The 18,506-nt window shown below is 35.4% G+C and overlaps 3 protein-coding genes across 4 annotated transcripts in view; 1 reads left to right on the forward strand and 2 right to left on the reverse strand.

The window, feature by feature from the left end:
• LOC117984036 (uncharacterized) overlaps window positions 1–5,379 on the reverse strand; it is a 59,429-nt gene extending 54,050 nt beyond the window's left edge. The window contains exon 1 of the mRNA XM_034970685.2: window positions 1,701–5,379. Coding sequence (XP_034826576.2) covers window positions 1,701–2,585 — 885 coding nt within the window. The 5' untranslated portion in view covers window positions 2,586–5,379. The remainder of the gene's footprint in view (window positions 1–1,700) is intronic.
• Window positions 5,380–6,392: 1,013 nt separating this feature from the next.
• On the reverse strand, window positions 6,393–12,064 carry LOC117984037 (UDP-glycosyltransferase UGT5-like). Its single transcript, XM_034970686.2, has 4 exons — window positions 11,153–12,064; window positions 9,451–9,673; window positions 8,956–9,175; window positions 6,393–7,489 (listed from the first exon to the last, which is right to left on the reverse strand). The coding sequence occupies exons 1-4, from the start codon at window positions 11,993–11,995 to the stop codon at window positions 7,207–7,209; spliced, it is 1,569 nt and encodes a 522-aa protein (XP_034826577.2). The 5' UTR covers window positions 11,996–12,064; the 3' UTR covers window positions 6,393–7,206.
• Window positions 12,065–14,588: 2,524 nt separating this feature from the next.
• Window positions 14,589–17,930, forward strand: LOC138402210 (UDP-glycosyltransferase UGT5-like). Of its 2 annotated transcripts, XM_069499659.1 has the most exons (5): window positions 14,598–14,693; window positions 15,797–15,870; window positions 16,004–16,226; window positions 16,421–16,640; window positions 17,618–17,930. In XM_069499659.1, exons 2-5 carry the CDS (start codon window positions 15,829–15,831, stop codon window positions 17,907–17,909), a joined length of 777 nt encoding a protein of 258 aa, XP_069355760.1. In that variant the 5' UTR covers window positions 14,598–14,693; window positions 15,797–15,828; the 3' UTR covers window positions 17,910–17,930. The 2 variants fall into 2 exon arrangements, with proteins under 2 accessions (XP_069355759.1, XP_069355760.1); XM_069499658.1 differs by having other exon boundaries at window positions 14,589–15,870.
• The last annotated feature ends 576 nt before the right edge of the window (window positions 17,931–18,506 follow it).

The raw sequence follows: 18,506 nt of genomic DNA on the forward strand, positions 1-18,506 counted from the left end.
TGCATGAAGTTTATTGGCCTAGCTTACCAGTGAGTAGGTATATGATATAATATATTCGCGATCATTTTTTTGGAGTACACAATACACAGATGTAAACGGATTTTTTATATAAAAGATTTAAGGTAAGCAGGTCCCAAGTACGCAACGAATGTAGAAAAGTATATACCACGTAATTAATCTATATATATAAAATTTAAAGTCCTGACTGACTGACTGACTGACTGACATATATATGGAAATTTTTGGAAAATTTGCCCATAAGGGTGGTAAAATAGGGGATGAAAGTTTGTATAGGAAAGCTTTAACTTTGATATTATTTACTTGAAATTTGGAAAGTAGAATTTTTCTTGAGGTTAGGTGTCAGCTACGAAACGAAAATTCTGATTTTGCTTTGGTGGTCCATGATCGTGCACGTCTAGCTATTCGCTATCCTTCATATAGCTCTTTTCATATCGAGATTGTGTTATTCGGTGCTGTTCAGGGTGCGCGTGCTGATGTTATAATGTTTGTTTCTGAAAAAAAATGCCATTTGTTTCCTGTAGGCCACGCGGGCGAAGCCGCAGGCAGAAGCTAGTATTATTATAGAAGTCGTTGTATGTAAGCACTATGTAACGGTGCACCCGTCACAGTGAAAGTTATAACCTAAATATTTTTTGAATATCAAACGAGTTATGTCATAACCTTGCATTTTTGCATGAAGTAAAATACTGTATAAACTGCATTAAAATTGTGTCGTGATAAAAGGTATATATTCAATATTATTATAAAGAGGTAAACTTTGTAAAATTTATAGGAAGTAATTTCTATAACTACTGAACCGATTTTGAAAATTCTTGCACCAGTAGAAAGCTACTTTATTGCGGAGTAACATAGGCTCGATTTTATTATCAAGAAAATTAGAAGTCCCTATACTAGGCGAGCTTCACGCTTTGATTTCTAGTTGGTAATAACTGTTTTGTCACACTTGGAAACATACTGGTACACTAGAGTATGTCAATTCATATGTTGTATAAGTAGTAATTTTATAAAATATGTAAAAGTGTGTTTGTGTGTTGGTTTGTTCTTATAATCACGCTGCAACAAAGCAATGGATGAACGTGATTTTTTTTCATGGGTAGACAAAGACCTGTCTGACATGGCACTGGAAAAAGCCATATATTAAGAGAAGAAGAAGAAGAAGAACAAAGACCTGGAGAGTAACATAATATTATGTTACACTGATCGCGAGTGATTTGCGGTTACCTATTAAGAATAATTAATCCTCCTCCAAAACTATTTATCAAATCTTCACTAAACCTAACAGTACAAAATTAGTAAAAATAAAATTAAAAAGTTTGAATTTTAGTGTTTAAACTATCGTAAGTGATTTCCATTATAGGTACATGTAGGAGAAACTGGCTTTACTCACGTATTTAGTCGACGCTAGCCCAACTAGTTTCGAACCCATCCTCATTTATGAGTCCTGGCAAAAAAGGACCCCGGATGGGTTCGAAACTCGGGCTAACGTCGACTAAATACGTGAGTAAAGCCGGTTTCTTCTACATGTATAATAGTTCGAATTTAATAAAGTAAATCCAATCAAAATTTTGATCACATGTTAACCCGGAGTATAGATATGTCAAGTCATGTTCAAATCCACTCAGTAGTTTCAGCATAAAGTAGTTTTAAAACTTACTGGTCAAATTGAAAACTTAACTTACCCTTGGTAATGCTTTCGGTGGGTTAGTGTGTATGCCGCCAATATACACAACACTCGGTGGAACTGGTTGATTATCCGACCAAATAGGATGAATATTCAGAAAAAGCATATGAACATTATTAGATAATTCGCGTATGGTTGGAAAATCCTGGCCAAATATATTTTTTAAAAGTATATCGTCTTCTTGCTCCAATGAGCTAAATAATTTTTCGACCGTCCACCGTTTATATAACTGCTGTAGTTTTTCATAATTTGTTAAATTGTATACTTTTTGGTTTACTGTCGCTGGATATAGAAGAGGGTGTATAGGAGCACCAACTGTCTCAAAATTAAATTGTAGTCCACCAAACGAACTTATTTGTATCGTGGGCACTTTGAAAATGTGGGTGAAAGCTAATGTGAGTTGTACAAAAGCTTCTACAAGTAATAAGTCAAACTGTCCATTTTTCTTGTTAATTATATTCTGGATTTCGTAAGTCGCTAACTGGGCTTCGAACACTTTTGTTACAGTTTTCATTATAACTTCTATTTGAGATAATAAATCATCATCTTCGCTTCCAGTTTTCTTTTCTCGAAATGTATCTATCCATATTTTGTAGGACAGGTCGTGGACGTCTATTTCTGTTAAATTTAATGGTGCATGGTCTTTTGGAAATGCAGGATCCGTGGTTATAACTGTGACTTCATGTCCTCGACTGACCAATTCTTGTACCAGTGGTCGAAATACAACTTGGTGACTAATTGAAGGGGTAGGAAACACTGCTAAAATTTTTGCACCACTAATTGGAGAGATTATGTTTATAGTAACAACATAATATAATGGTATGAAGATTTTCATTCTAGTAAACATTGCAACGTAATAAGATTGCAACGAGTAAGTTCCCATTTATATAAAAGTTGGCACTAAAAGATATATTATCATGTTTAAATGTTAACTCTACAAGGTTATTTCAATGACTCAAAGTTGGAACAAAAAGATAAAATTTCTATTCAAGATGTTTGTATTCAAGTTACGAACTTAACGTAAGTAGTTAGTAGGCACATAAAATATGTATTAAATTAAAGAAGTAGGTAACTAAGTACTAAGTTATGCCTGGAAGATATTACTTTGGTGATAAGTTAGAGCTTTATTTTACAATATTATGTTTCCTGTACTTTTATTTCGTATAATATAAGCAATAGAGTGGTTTAAAAAGAATTATAACATCCCCAATATCTGATATTTTTATTTATAATATAATAATATGATGCAGGTGCTTATGAAATATACAGTGTGTTTTTTTTAAACTGGGACAGTATGAGGAATCCATGAGGAGGAGGAAAGTATGAGGATCCAAAACCATAGGACGTACCTACATGGAAACTGTCTCAGAAAATTTCAGCTCGTTTTTCGTGGAAACAATTTCGGCATAGTCAACTTTTTGGTCAAGGATGAACTGTCCATAAAAATCAATAAAATTTACTAATTTTTTTTAATGAATATCGACTCAGTTTCCTGTAAGGATCATTTGATTTTATCGAAAGAAAAAATCAGGACAGTAGAAAATTAGTCAAATTTCGATAATAGTAGTAGTGAAAGATTATTACAGATACAAATAAAATTACCTTTTACGAGTCACCAAAACTAAAACCAATGTCACAATATTATTATTAGTTATATTATTTTTATGCACTAGATACGCGATATCAATTAGGTGCTGCAACGAAAAAACTATATTATCACGGCATTGACTGTATCGCAATAATATTCAAATAAATTAATCTCACTGATGTCTTGAGTATCACAACGATACGATTATAATAATGAAAAAATAAATAAAAATATAGTAAAAGTGCCAGTCATTGTTCACAATTTATTCGATCTTATGGTTTGGCGTCTTATTGGTTAAAGAGATTATGGACTAAGAGCCAGCGCATGCCAGAACTTGGTTTTTTTACAAGCTGAAAGTTTCTCTGCGTATTGTCACCAAAATAGAGAGGAACGATCAGCGACTATGAAGTTTGGAATTTGGATCATAGTAGCTTGATCTAAGTATTGGAAATATTTAAACAACATATTAGGTACCACGTGCGAGGAGCTGGTTTATCGATGTTAGGTACCACAAAACACTGTATCTGCTGATACAGTGTATTGTCCTCGCAAGGCAGCGCTGTTACAATCATAAAAATTGACCAAGTGCGAGTCAGGCTCGCGCAACGAGGGTTCCGTACTAAAGCCGTATTTTTTCGACATTTTGCTCTATAATTCAAAAACTATGATGCATAAAAATAAATAAAAATCTGTTTTAGAATGCACAGGTAAAGACCTTTCAGATGATACCCCACTTGATATAGTTATCTTACTTCGAAAATTGAAAATACTAATTACTAGTCCATGACCACAATTTAATTATTTTTGTGTGATGCAACCACAAATTCGCGGTTTTCAGATTTTTCCCCAAATGTATGCTATAAGACCTACCTACCTACCAAATTTTATGATTCTAGGTCAACGAGAAGTACTCTGTAGGTTTCTTGACAGACAGACAGACAGACAACGAAGTGATCCTATAAGGGTTCCGTATTTCCTTTTGAGGTACGGAACCCTAAAAACGTGGTAAAAAACCTCTCCGTTTATGCACATAGCAACAACTTGTGCTCAGGGTAGTATCTCGTTTGTTTACTAGGATTACTAGCATATCTTTTGCGACAATATTATGTTTCCTTGATAACTGATTATAGTATCTACGGCGTGTGACGCGCAAAGATACAAATGGCAATAGGACATAATATGGTAGCAATAGGACAACGTTTATGCATTCGAATTATATCATACGGCCAAAACCGATGTGCATGGGATTAAGAACCACCTCCTTTTTGGAAGTCGGTTAAAAAGGGAACCAAATACTTGTATCCATACAAATCACACTAACTATATGTACCTACTGAAGTGAGGTTTGTAACTTACTTATAGGACTTATTCATATAAAACAGATACAATAACCAGGCGCCGTATTTTTTTGATATTAATTTCAATAAGTAACGTAGAATAAAATAAAAGTGGTAATTCAAGTATAGCTACCATGAAATACTATATTTTATGCTTATGTTATGTACTTTTCCAAGCTATATACACTTATTGCGATTGATTTGCTGTTACCCATTGAGGAGTTCCGTAGTCTTATCTCCAAAACTATTCATCTCACCAATCCTACATCTTCTCGGTAGGAAAGGTATTCCGAACCAGTGGTAGATGCATCCGACTATTCTAAAGTAGTTGTAAAAGTTTATTTGAATAAAAAAGATTTTTAATTATTTATTTATGAGACTGACCTGACAGTAACAATTTTGTACAAAAAAAAATTGTGAAAATCAGTTCAAAGACAGACTTATGGAGCAAATTCAATAAAAATTTTGCTCCCGTATCCCGAAGAAAGTATCATAAGTTAAAATCGGGATTGAAACTGTCATATATGTTAACCTAGAGTATTAGCTATAAATATGCCAAATTACCTTCAAATCCGTTCAGAAGTTTCAGCATGAAGCTTGCACAGACAGACATATAGACAAAATTCCAAAAAATTCGTTTGGGGTCCATATCGATGATAAGGTTTCTTTCTATTTTAACATTCAAAATATGTTTAGTATACAGAAATCACCCAGATACAGTTTTATTATAAGTAAATAGATAACTACGTGTAACTCTAGTTTTAAAACTTACCCTTGGTAATGCTTTTGGTGGGTCAGTGTGTATCCCGCCAATATACACAACACTCGGTGGAACTGGTTGATTATTCGACCATATAGGGTGAATATTCAGAAAAAGCATATGAACATTATCAGATAATTCGCGTATTGTTGGAAAATCCTGTCCAAATATATTTTTCAAAAGTATATCGTCTTCTTGCTCCAATAAACTAAATAACCTTTCAATCGTCCACCGTTTAATTAACTGCTGTAGTTTTTCATAATTTGTTAAATTGTATACTTTTTGATTTACTGTCACTGGATATAGCAGAGGGTGTATAGGAGCACCAATTGTCTCAAAATTAAATTGTAATCCACCAAACGAACTAATTTGTATCGTAGGCACTTTGAAAATGTGAGTGAAAGCTAATGTGGGCCGCACATAAGCTTCTAAAAGTAATAAATCAAACTGATCCGTTTGCTTGCTAATTATATTCTGAATATCGTTAGTTGCTACTTGGGCTTCAAATATTTTTGATATAGTTTTTGTTATAACTTCTATTTGAGATAATAAATCATCATCTTCGCTTCCAGTTTTCTTTTCTCGAAATGTATCTATCCATATTTTGTAGGACAGGTCGTGGACGTCTATTTCTGTTAAATTTAATGGTGCATGGTCTTTTGGAAATGCAGGATCCGTGGTTATAACTGTGACTTCATGTCCTCGACTGACCAATTCTTGTACCAGTGGTCGAAATACAACTTGGTGACTGACTGAAGGGGTAGGAAATACTGCTAATATTTTTGCACTACTTATTGGAGAGATTATGTTTATAATAAAAAAAAATACCGGCATGAAGATTTTCATTGTAGTAAATATTGTTACGTATTAAGACTACGAATAAGTTTTCATTTATATGAAGGTTGCCACTAAAAGCGCTCTTTTTATACAAGTATGTGGACATGTTTAAATATTAAATGTAACAGGTTATTTCGATGACTTAAACTTGGAATAAGAAGATAAAAATTGGATTATTAACATGTTTGTATTTAAGTTACAAACCTAATGTTAGTAATAAAATATGTATTAAATTATAAATTATGTAAATATAAAGTAGTCTTTTAACTAAAGGAGATTGGCGAATTTGGAACCAGCTATTTTAAAAACCATACGAGTATTCTCGTATTGTTAGGGTAGGCTTAAAGCTATGGAGCGTCTCCCTAAATAACTATCAAGGAAAAAAGGCAAATATTTTTTTGAAAAATCTCATTACAAGATAGCCTTTGACTGCGATCTCACCTGATGGTAAGTGATGATGCAGTATTAGATGGTAGCGGGCTAACTTGGAAGGGGTGTGGCGGTTTTTATTACACCTATATTTTCCACTTCGTGCCCAAACCCCTTATAGCTATCTACACTGCATTGTACCGGAACGCTAAATCGCATTGCGGCACGGCTTTACCAGTAGGGTGGTAACTAGCCATGGCCGTACCAGACCAGACCAGATACATTCTACAAATTATAAATTCCAAAATTGCCCAAGCCAGGAATCGAACCCGGGACCACTCATTTATAAGACAACAGTGCTTACCCCTGCGCCAAACTGCAGGAAAGTCGTCAAAAAAAACATTAGAAATAAGATCAGAGATGATCGTGTATTACATTCTCTCTTATTAATCAACTGTAATAAATAGTCCAATATTATCCACAAGTGGAATTACGTATTTGCACACTTTTGATACTGTCAAATACAATTATTAATATAATTATTTGGCTGTCTTCAATAATATAATATAGACTTTATTCATATAAAACGTGTATAAAACACATAATTAATAACCTATGACTCTTTTATTTTAACTGAAGGCCAGCCGACATATTTTGATATTGCGTAACGTAGACTGCAATAAACTAGTAGTACAGCGGAAAATAAAACTAAAAATACATAAGTCACTAATTCAAGTTCTAAGTATTGTGACCATGAAATATTAGCACCGGCTGCTCTCAAATGTTTTGCACCGCCATGCCTTAAAACGTATTCTATCCACCAAGCAGCGCGCTCTAGCGGTGTCTGTGGTTCGTCTTTCATGAATGTTCGCAGCTTTATTATATTTTCTCGATAACTGTAAAGAAAAGAATTTTAATTTTAACCTTAATTATTTACTAATTTTTTTCTTTTCAAATAATTAATTGATTAATAAAACGAATCTAAACAATTGAACATAAAAATTACAGATCGAAAATATCATCTAAACCACTGCAACGAGGCAGGGTGCCCAGAACGCTGGCAGCGTTACCTCGTTGAATTGCCAGACTAATATGCTGACCGAAGTAACTGCCAGCCCTCCGGTCACCCGTGGATTCCGCGAGACGGGATGAAAGGTCCTTAAAAAAGGATCTAGCATCCTCGCCCCACGAACCCATGGTCTCCACCCCAAAAGGCACAAATATGAAACTATTTTCTATATTCTCATTTTACTAAATTGAAGTAGCAATGGGCAGGGCATATACCTAGTTCGAAAAACCGACAGACGTTGCCGCCCCAAGATGCTGGAATGGCGACCTCGCACCGGAAAACGCAGCATTGGAACTTAGAAGACCCCCCACAGGTAAACGGATGACGTCAAGTAAGTCACAGGGAGCCGCTGAATTCGGGCGGTGTGCAAGACCGCGGCGTGTGGTAGTCTCTACATGAGACCTATGCCCAGCTGTGACGTCTATCGGTTGATGATGATGATGATGATGATTTTGTAAAATTTAACTATATAAGTTTTCATAGGCACACGAATATTAAGCACTAAGATTATGCCCGCGACGTATACGCGTGGATGTAGCTTTTTCAAAATCCCGCGACAATTTTCCTTCTTCAATTTTTTTCTGCTGATTTTATCGTTTAGTTAGGTACAGAAAATCTTGCATTCGGGAGACGGACATAGTCTACTTTTTCGAATAACCAATTTATCGATATTTTGTTGTGTAGTGCAGTGTGGATGACGAAAATGTTATGGAGACAAAAGTTGCTTATGGGTTTTTGCTCTTACAATTCCTCACCTTTATTTATCATTCACTAGATGATGCCCGCGACTTCGTCCGCGTGTATTTTGGTTTTTTAAAAATCCCGTGGGAACTCTTTATTTTTGCGGGATCAAAAGTAGCCTATGTCCGTCCCCGGGATGTAAGCTAACTCATACCAAATTTCATCAAAATCGGTTAAGCGGTTGGGCCGTGAAAAGCTAGCAGACTGACAGACACACTTTTAAATTTATAATATTAGTATGGATTAATTAAATTTAAAATGAAGAGCGGCTACCGCCTAGTTATTAGAACATCGACGATAATTCAAGAGGTCAGGGGGTTCGATCCACGATATTCATTTCCAACTTTCCGGAGTTATATGCGTCTTAAGCAGTTATGACTTGCTTTAGCGGTGAAGAAAATCTACATGCCTGAGAGTTCTCCATAATGTTTTCTAAGGTGTGTGAAGTCTGCCAATGCGCACTGGGCAAGCGTGGCGGACTATGGTCTAAACCTTTCTCATACTGAGAGGAGATCAATACCGAATAAAAAAATGGAAATAAATATTAGGTACCTTTGGTCAGAAATTACGGTTTCAATGGCTTCCTTAAATAGTTCCTCGGTGAGTTCCGCGAGATCTAGTCTGATTCCAATTTTGAAATATCGATATTTTTCAGTATTAAACGATTGATCCCCTAACATCGGTATGCCAATAAGCGGAACTCCAGCATCGATCGCTTCGTCTGTAGATTGAAGTCCAGCTTGGGTGATGAATAGTTTAATTTTTGGATGCTCTGGAAATTAAAAATTTAATGATTTATTGATATATCTTTTGAAATAATAATAATTAACTAATAAATAAGATATGGAAAATATCAACCAAACCTAAGCAATATTTACTAGTAAATATCATAATTTGTAATTAAATATTTACTCACTACCGCGACTTCGTCTGCGTGGAATAAGGTTTTTAAAAATCTCGTGGGAACTATTTGATTTTTCGGGATAAAAAGTAGCCTACGTTACTCTCCAGATTTTAATTGTTTTCTTTCTAAAAAATTAAACTCACTCAGAAGGTCTGGCTGCGGCACCCATTTGACTAGTTTGACATTTTCTGTTTTCCCAGGCATCGAATCCTGATCACACTTCCATATAACATCGTAGGGAAGTTGAGAAAACACCTTTATCATCGCCTGTATTTTTTCTTGTGGCAAAATTCTAGTGTTCACGTTCGTTCCAAGACTGAAGTAAATAACACCGTTCCTGGATGAATTCAATAGCAAACCAAGATCCTGTGAAAATATTGAATCGTAATTTTACTATAACACTACTAAGCCGTGGTAGCATATTCGGGAGGTCGGGGATTTGATCCCGGGCACGCACCCGTAACTTTTCGGAAATCCTACCGGTTCCGCAATTTTTGATATGTAGGTAGGTAGTTAAAAAATATTTAGAAACTTTTTGGAGTTATGTGTTCTAAGCAATTCTTATAATATTATAAATGTGAAAGTGTGGATGTTTGTTACTCGATCAGGCAAAAAAGGCAGAACGGATTTGGATGAAATTTCGAATGGAGGTAGATTATACCCTGGATTAACACATTCAGCAGACTTCATTTCATCCCGGAAAATCAAAGAGTTCCCGCGGGATTTTGAAAAATGTAAATCCACGCGGACAAAGTCGCGGGCATCAGCTAGTAATTATATAGTAGGTACTTGCTTTAACAGTGAAGGAAAACAACGCGAGAAAACCTACACGCCTGAGAGTTCTCCATAATGTTTTCAAAGGTGTGTGAAGTCTGCCAATCAGTACCTACTCGGCCAGCGTGGCTGACTATGGCCTAAACCCTTCTCATTCTGAGAGGAGTCCCGGGCTCAGTAGTGGGATGGCGATGGGTTGATCATGATGATGATATTCTACTAGGTAGATGATGCCCGCGACCTCGTCCGCATAAGTAGGTACCTACTCCCGTTTTGAAACCCCCGTGAGAATGTTTAGATTTTCCGAGAAAAAATAGGTTGTGTCCATCCACAGGATGCTAGCTATCTTTGTACCTTTCGTCAAAATTGGTTAAGCAGATGGGATGTGAAAAATTGGCAGACAGATATTTTTGACACAATTTTGCATTACCTAATAATATTAGTAAATACCTAATGTAAAATAAAGACTGATAAAGTTATAATAATAACCTTAACCATTGATAAGAGTTATATATTTATTATAAAGTTGGGTGCGTCAGTTATATAGATAAGTTTATATTATATCACAAAGCTCCGATAGCAAATTCTACAAACAGTATAAATAGGTTTTCATCGTCATCATCAATTACCCATCGTCGGCACATTACTGAGCACAAGTCTTCTCTCAGAATGAGATTTGAGAAGGATTTACACCTATTCCAACGCATTGACCAAGTGCGGTTTGGCAGACTAATACATTATGAAGAACTCTCACACATTATGGAACATTATGGAGAACTCAAAGGGATGCAGGTTTCCTCACGATGGTTTCCTTGACCTTCATTTCCAAAGCAAATTATGTTTAGGTAATTGCTTGAAACCCAGGGGTTGAATTTTCAAAAATCCTCTCTTAGTGGTGTCTACATCAGAATCGTTATCTGCATACAAATTTCAGCCCGATTAGATCGGTCCAGTAGTTTGAGCTGTGAGTTGATAGGTCAGTCAGTCAGTCAGCTTTTCCTTTTATATAAATATATATATTATAGATGAAGAAGATTATTCTATAACTTTAATAGATTTTACAAAACTTACCTTTGGTAATTCCTTCGGGGAATGAGTTTGCAATCCTCCAATATGCACAACATTCGGTGGAACCGGTTGGTTGGCCGTCCAGATAGGATGAATATTCAAAAAAAGCATGTCTATATTATTAGACAACTCTTTTATGGATGGAATATCTTGTCCGAATATTTTTTGTAAACGTTTATTATCTTCTTCTTCAATTTCATAAAAAGAACTTTCCAACCGCCATCGATGGTATAATTGTTCAAGTTTTTCATACGTAGATAAATTATATATTCTATATTGTAATGGCGAAGGATACAACAACGGGTGTACAGGAGCACCCACCACCTCATAATTATATAATAATCCACCAAATGAACTGACATGAATCGCGGGTGCTTTAAAAATGTGGGTTAAAGCTGTGACGGGTTTTATACAGGCTTCCAATAGTAACAAATCATAGTGTTCTTGCTTTTTACTAAATATATCTTGGACTTGTTTAGTAGCTATTTGAGCTTCAAATATTTTTGATAAAGCTCTCACAATGAGAGTTGCTTGAGAGTAAACACTATCATTTTCACTTCCAGTTACTCCTTTCAGCAAAACTTCTGACCACATTTTATAGGATAGGTCATGGACATCTATTTCTATTAAATTTGAAGGCGCCTGACCTTTTGGATATTCAGGATTCGGAGTGATGACTGTGACTTCATGCCCTCGTCTGATCAGTTCATTTGTCAAAGCCCGAAACACAACATGATGACTAATTGAAGGAGTTGGATACACGGCTAATATTTTTGCAGAGCTCACTAAGCACGTGTTAAAACTAACTAACAATACTAAACAAGAGATTATTTTACTCGCAGACATTCTTTGTTACTAACAGTTCGCATGTCCAGATCTTGATTATATGCGAGCTGTTGAATATAATAATAATATATACCTACAGCAAACAACAATAATAATTATATCAATGTGTTCTGTTAAGATAATATTATCCTTTATTGGTGTAATTCGTCAGATATTTCGCAGTCTTTTTTTTCATCACTACGCATATCCATACTAGTATTATAAATGCGAAAGTGTGTCTGTCTGTCTGTCTGCTAGCTTTTCACGGCCCATCCGTTCAACCGATTTTGATGAAATTTGGTACAGAAATAGCTTGCATCCCGGAGAAGGACATAGGCTACTCTTTATCCCGGAAAATCAAAGAGTTCCCACGGGATTTTCAGAAACCGAAATCCACGCGGACGAAGTCGCGGGCATCATCTAGTATCATTATAAATGCGAAAGTGTGTTTGTTGGTTTATTCGTTTGTCCTTCAATCACGTCGCAACAGAGCAACGATTTGATATGACTTTTATGGTTCCGTACCTCGAAAAGAAAAAAACCGGTCAAGTGCGAGTCAGACTCGCGCACCGAGGGTTCCGTACGACAGTCGTATTTTTTCGACATTTTGCAATGTATACCTAAGTCAAAAACTGAAAAGCCCTTTCATAATATTATGATACCCCACTTGGTATAGTAATCTTATTTTGAAAATTGAAAATACTAATTACTTATTGAAGTGATGTAAATCCACGGTTTTCGGATTTATTCCTTTACTTTTGCTATAAGATCCTAGCCTACCTGCCAAATTTCGTGATCCAACGGGAAGTACCCTATAGGTTTTAAACAAAACCCTATAGGTTAAAGGATTGGCTCAGTGGACAGTAATGAGCATGGGCCTCCGCTCAGCATGAGATATTAATAAATTTTTATTTATACTCAAAGATAACTGTAATTATTTGTTATTGGCAAGTTCAAACCTATATGAAAGGTTATCAGCTACTATGATAAGAAGTCCAAGGATTCTCGCAAAATGTGGCAGCGTGGTGGTTGCTCCAATAAAATGCTGCTCTCATTTACATTATAAAAAGTATAAAAGCATAATACAAGTATAAAAAGTACATAAGTGCAGCGTTTGTGTAATAGTGCTTGTGCTACTTTATTTTTCTAGGTCACAAGAACATAGTGAACTGTAAACTGTACGTGTTAGAATAAACTAAGGACAGTTATTGGACTGTAAATTAGATTTAAAAATTAATCATAAGTAGAAGTTTAAGCTAGACTAATATTACTAATTAGCCCATAGGCTAGATGGTAGTAGTAATAAAGCTGCCATTTTATAATGGTGCTTTATGGTAGGAAAAAAAAAAAAAAAAAAAAATTTACATTATGACGTATTTACAATATAATTGATTGCTCACATTGATGATTTGAGCTGAAAATAATGACACTCCTAACGGACTACTCCGCGAGCTTTATACAGTGGTAGTTGATTTTCTTATTATATAGTTAATACACAAACTGGATGTCTCCGACCAGACCAGGTCTGTTATAGACTCGTTATGGTGGAAACGTAACTGGAGCTTGATGCTCGGCAGTGTGGTATAATCCTGTGACTGTCTTGATGTGAATAAAGGTATGATTCCGAACCACGCTGCACGCAGCAGCGCTGCCGCAACAGTGCTGTCACCAGCTGTCACAGTCCTGTCGCGGCACTACTGGTCCCCATACAATCTCTATAAGCTAAGCTGATTGCCGCGACATTGCTGCCTAGCTCGGAATGTAATGTCATATAAGCTTATAGAGATTGTATGGGGACCAGTAGTGCCGCGACAGGACTGTGACAGCTGGTGACAGCACTGTTGCGGCAGCGCTGCTGCGTGCAGCGTGGTTCAGAATCATACCTTAACGCGAATGCTGTGAATGGAATGAGGCTCTTGTTGCTTTGCGAGGAGGATTTTTGTATGTTTTCCATATTTGAGCGATGTTCGAATTGACAGCGAGTAGAGGTGGTATACCTCTACAATAACAAAGGCAGCAAAAGAGCGTTTCATTGCGATTATTTTTAACAAACGCACCAAAGAATGAGGTGCCAAATTCCAATTCTGATTTGCTACACGCTGCGAGCTGATTTGCCCAGCCGGGAAAGCATAAATGTATGAAATTGTATGGCATGTTTTTCCCCTTACCGGCGACGGCGACGGCACCAGCTTCATACATTATTATGCCTCCCCGGCTGCCACACCGTTGCCGTGCAGGCTAGTGGAACACCCCCTTATTATACTAAATTACAAACAAATTGAAGAAATTAAACCTTGTCATAATGACTTTGTGATTTACGATGACTTGATGCTCGTCTCCAGGTTATCGCGTCATTGTGAATAAAAACTCATGTTTAGGGTTCCGTAGTAAACCATAGTAAGACAAAGAACTCTAAAGGTAGATTCTGAGCTGCGCAAGCGACGCTTGGGATGGGAGGCAATCACCTCAAATACCTACTCCCTCCATACATTTCTGTACAAAGCACTATGCAAGTGTCACCTTCAGTGTCGCGTGTCGCTATCACGTGTCACTGTCATGTTACTCAAAGTCTAACTTTATAATTTCATTCATTCATTCATCGTTACCCGTGCTACACAAACATATATTTTAATTCTTTACATAGGTACCTGTATACGCACAACAGACGGAAACGTTTAAGTGCGGAAACCAGCCCAGAATGAAGAAAGAAAGAAAGAAGGTACCTGTATGTTTACCATAGTTTATGACTTTGACTTTAGTTTATTGTTCATCGTAGAGTGTATAGATGTAATTGTTACTTACTCCCTAAGTAACAATATAGTTCGAGTAAGTACGAAGTATGAACGGAACGTGATAATTTTGTCTATAAATTAAAAAAATCAACATAACATTTTTTTACAATAATACTTATCTTAATATACTATGTATTATCACTTGTTAAACAATGACACAGGACTAATTATATCAATACAGTAGAATCGTATAAAAGATTTAAAATAAAATAATGATCTTTAGTATCCACTGATTCTACAATCTGTATAATATTAGAGCGATGAAAAATGGGACTAAAATTACTATCAGTAATATGTTACGTGATTGTATTAATTAATGTAGAATCAGCAAGAATCTTAGCAGTGTTTCCATTTCCATCAATCAGCCATCAAGTTGTATTCCGGAAACTGACGCAAGAGCTTACTAATAAGGGTCATGATATAACTGTGATAACACCTGATCCCGCGTTTCCCAGAGGTGGAGCACCCTCAAACCTCAAAGAAATAGATTTACATGAAATATCTTACAAGACATGGCAAAAAAATTTTCAAGATGACTTCAATGTTGAAAAGAATAGTTTTACTTCTTTTTCTGAAATAAGGCGTGTATGTATTTTGGTGAGAAATCTATTTAAAACACAGTTGCAAACTCCCAAGGTACAAGAATTATTATCAAATACCACACAAAACTTTGATTTGATACTACTAGAAGGCTTGATATACCCTGGACTTGTATTTTCTCATATCTACAAGTCACCAATCATTCTCTTGAGCTCTTTAGGAGCTGTTTATAATAATGAAAAAATTATGGGTTTACCGATGCATCCATTATTATATCCATCTCCTTTACATGAAAGAATTTATAATCTGACAATTTGGGAAAAGTTACAAATACTCTACTATCATTATTCGGTTGAATATGCACTATATTTGAATGAAGCTGATGATAACAACTTCATTCGTCAATATTTTGGACCCGAAATTCCACCCATACACAAATTATATGATAATGTTGACATGTTATTCATTAACATACATCCTATATGGGCAGACAATCAGCCTGTTTCACAAAATGTTGTTTATATGGGTGGAATACATCAGTCACCCGAAAAAGAGTTGCCCAATGTAAGTGTGTTCTTTTGTATTATTAATAACTTATATTTATTTTTGGCTACAAAAAGAGTAGGTATGCAAATTATATTTTTGATAACAATAATTTGTCACTTAAGTTACATTTTTATAAAAATAATTATTACAGGATCTAAAAGCTTATTTAGAGTCATCGAAACATGGTGTCATATATTTAAGTTTTGGAACCAATGCATTGTCAGGAATGATACCACACGATAAAGTACAAACGATAATAAAAGTTCTTTCCAATTTGCCCTACGACGTTTTATGGAAATGGGATAAAGATGAACTACCAGGAAAATCTAATAACATCAAAATATCTAAATGGTTCCCACAATCGGATTTGTTAAGTAAGACATAATAATATAATGGAATTAAAATACGCTTATAATTTTGAGATTTTATCTGAAATACGATTCCCACACAATAAATTGTAATTGTAATGTTTTTGCTCTCGATATAGATAAGAATAACTTTATGACCGTTGTTATCTAATCCTTTAAAGTGAACTTCGTATTATAACCCATCAATCTTTCAATTACAGGGCATTCTAAGGTTAAGCTATTCATTACACAAGCTGGACTTCAATCTACAGATGAAGCGATAACAGCTGGTGTACCACTTATTGCAATACCAATGTTGGCCGACCAGTGGTACAATGCGGAAAAATATGTGAAACACGGCATTGGTAAACAGCTGAACCTAGAAACCCTTACAGAGTATATATTAAAAGATGCTGTTGAAACTGTGATCAACGATGAAAGGTAGATTTTAAAACATATTTTTTTAAATATACAAACATTGCTTTCTAAATAAATACATATTATTATAAATTTATATTATATAGTACTTAGTAACTATGACTATCTGTATTACGCGTAAGCACTATCCAACACAGCTAGCATCTCTTTTCACCAAAAGAGAGACTAGGCCTTTGCATACATTTTTTTAGTTTTTACTTAGTTTCTTGGTTTTGTCGTTGTTTTTTTTTTGTTTTGTGTGCAATAAAGTTTTTTATCCATCTACTATTTGTTTGCCCCGAACTAAGACCACTTTCCCATAACAGCGCCATCTATTAACATAGCGCAGCGCGGGTAACTTAATAAATGACACAACTAGCCACGAGGCCCTAAGCCAAGATAGCGGGCCCTAGCCGGCGAAATTACGGCTAGAAGGCCAAAACGGGTGTAACGTGAATACCCCGCGCCCTACCCGGGTAAGGAGCCAACCCCTCGAGGCCCGTACCCCCACTTGGTGGGTACACACCCCCCACAAGACCCTGTCGTCGATGCCCATAAAAAAATAAATAATTTCATTTCTTTATAATATTTATCGAGTTTTAGTATTTGTTGTTGTTCAAGTATATATAACTGAAATTATCACAAGTTACAGTTTCTAATATGTAGCCATTTTTGGAATATAGCGTCAAATTCAATCTCCACATTAAACCCCCCATTCCGTATGAGAGCCCCTTTTTTATGCAATATTCGGCTGAAAGTTATCAGTTTACATAATATTATGTTTAAAAAGTAATTACGTTCAGAAGTTGTTAGACGTACAGTCGGACAAGTGCAATTTCACTCAAGTAAACTCAGAGACCTTGCTTCGCTCGGTCAATTAAATTACTCTCATACTCTTTTTATCGAACAATGCGCAACGAATAAATAAAATGAAAGTTAAATTAATTTGCTGGTAGGAAATATTGTATTAAATGGATGTTATAAATGTATCTTTTTTACAGTTATCGGGAGAATATTATTAAACTCCGTCAGCTGATGCGTGATCAACCAGAGACACCATTAGAACGTGCAGTATGGTGGGCAGAATATGTCATAAGACATGGTGGAGCCAAACATCTAAGAGCAGCTACAGCAAATTTATCATATGCGCAGTATTTTGAAGTTGATCTTATACTAATTGTTTTTTCAGTGTCCTTGATAATTTTAGCTGCATTTGTATTAGCTATTGTACGAGCCATTAATTTTGTAAATAATTTAAGAGGAACAACTAAAATAAAATTTAAAATCATTTAAAATTCATTAAAAAATCGTCGTTAAAAATAAGAGCTAACAATAAAATGTTTACAGAAAGACTTAAAAAATAGTAACTTATGACTTTGAATATTTTAATATAACTAGGTTATTCCGGAGACTTTCTCAAAATCTTTCATTAGTGTACCCCTAGGATTTTAAAGGTAAGATCAAAAAATCTCATTTTTCTCAGCCTCAGTTTTAGACTGTGGGTTGTCTCTTAATCAGTCATACACGTTTTACAGTTACAGTACCCGGCAGAAAATATTGTACATCGACCTTTAGAAAGAGATAGCGGTTTCGTAGAGCGTTGTCTCTGTCGTTGAGACAGACAAAACGACGTTAATGGTCGATGTACAATATTTCTTCCTGGCTACTGTAAGTACTATTTTATGTGTATATTTATAAGATTGGTACAAAAAAGCAAACGACAACGTATCTTAGTGTTATCTATTCATAACATTATACTTATGTAAGAGCTACTGTGTGACTTCATGACTTGACATGAGTGACTTCATATATATTATTTTCTAAGATATTGCTCATGTAACACGATATAGTTATTTAAACCTTTTATATAAGTTTTAAGTCATAGTTAAA

This window comes from Maniola hyperantus, chromosome 7 (genome assembly GCF_902806685.2).
Source record: "Maniola hyperantus chromosome 7, iAphHyp1.2, whole genome shotgun sequence".
NCBI lineage: Eukaryota > Metazoa > Arthropoda > Insecta > Lepidoptera > Nymphalidae > Maniola > Maniola hyperantus.

Coding starts and splice junctions, on each gene's coding strand:
- LOC117984037 (XM_034970686.2), bottom strand. CDS start 11,995: ATGTCTGCGAGTAAAATAATCTCTTGTTTAGTATTGTTAGTTAGTTTT. Junction 9,176..9,450: donor GCCGCAGCCAGACCTTCTGA/GTGAGTTTAATT, acceptor TTTAATTTCCAG/AGCATCCAAAAATTAAACTA. Junction 7,490..8,955: donor ACCGTAATTTCTGACCAAAG/GTACCTAATATT, acceptor TTTTCTTTACAG/TTATCGAGAAAATATAATAA.
- LOC138402210 (XM_069499658.1), top strand. CDS start 15,034: ATGGGACTAAAATTACTATCAGTAATATGTTACGTGATTGTATTAATT. Junction 15,871..16,003: donor CCGAAAAAGAGTTGCCCAAT/GTAAGTGTGTTC, acceptor TAATTATTACAG/GATCTAAAAGCTTATTTAGA. Junction 16,641..17,617: donor ACTGTGATCAACGATGAAAG/GTAGATTTTAAA, acceptor TCTTTTTTACAG/TTATCGGGAGAATATTATTA.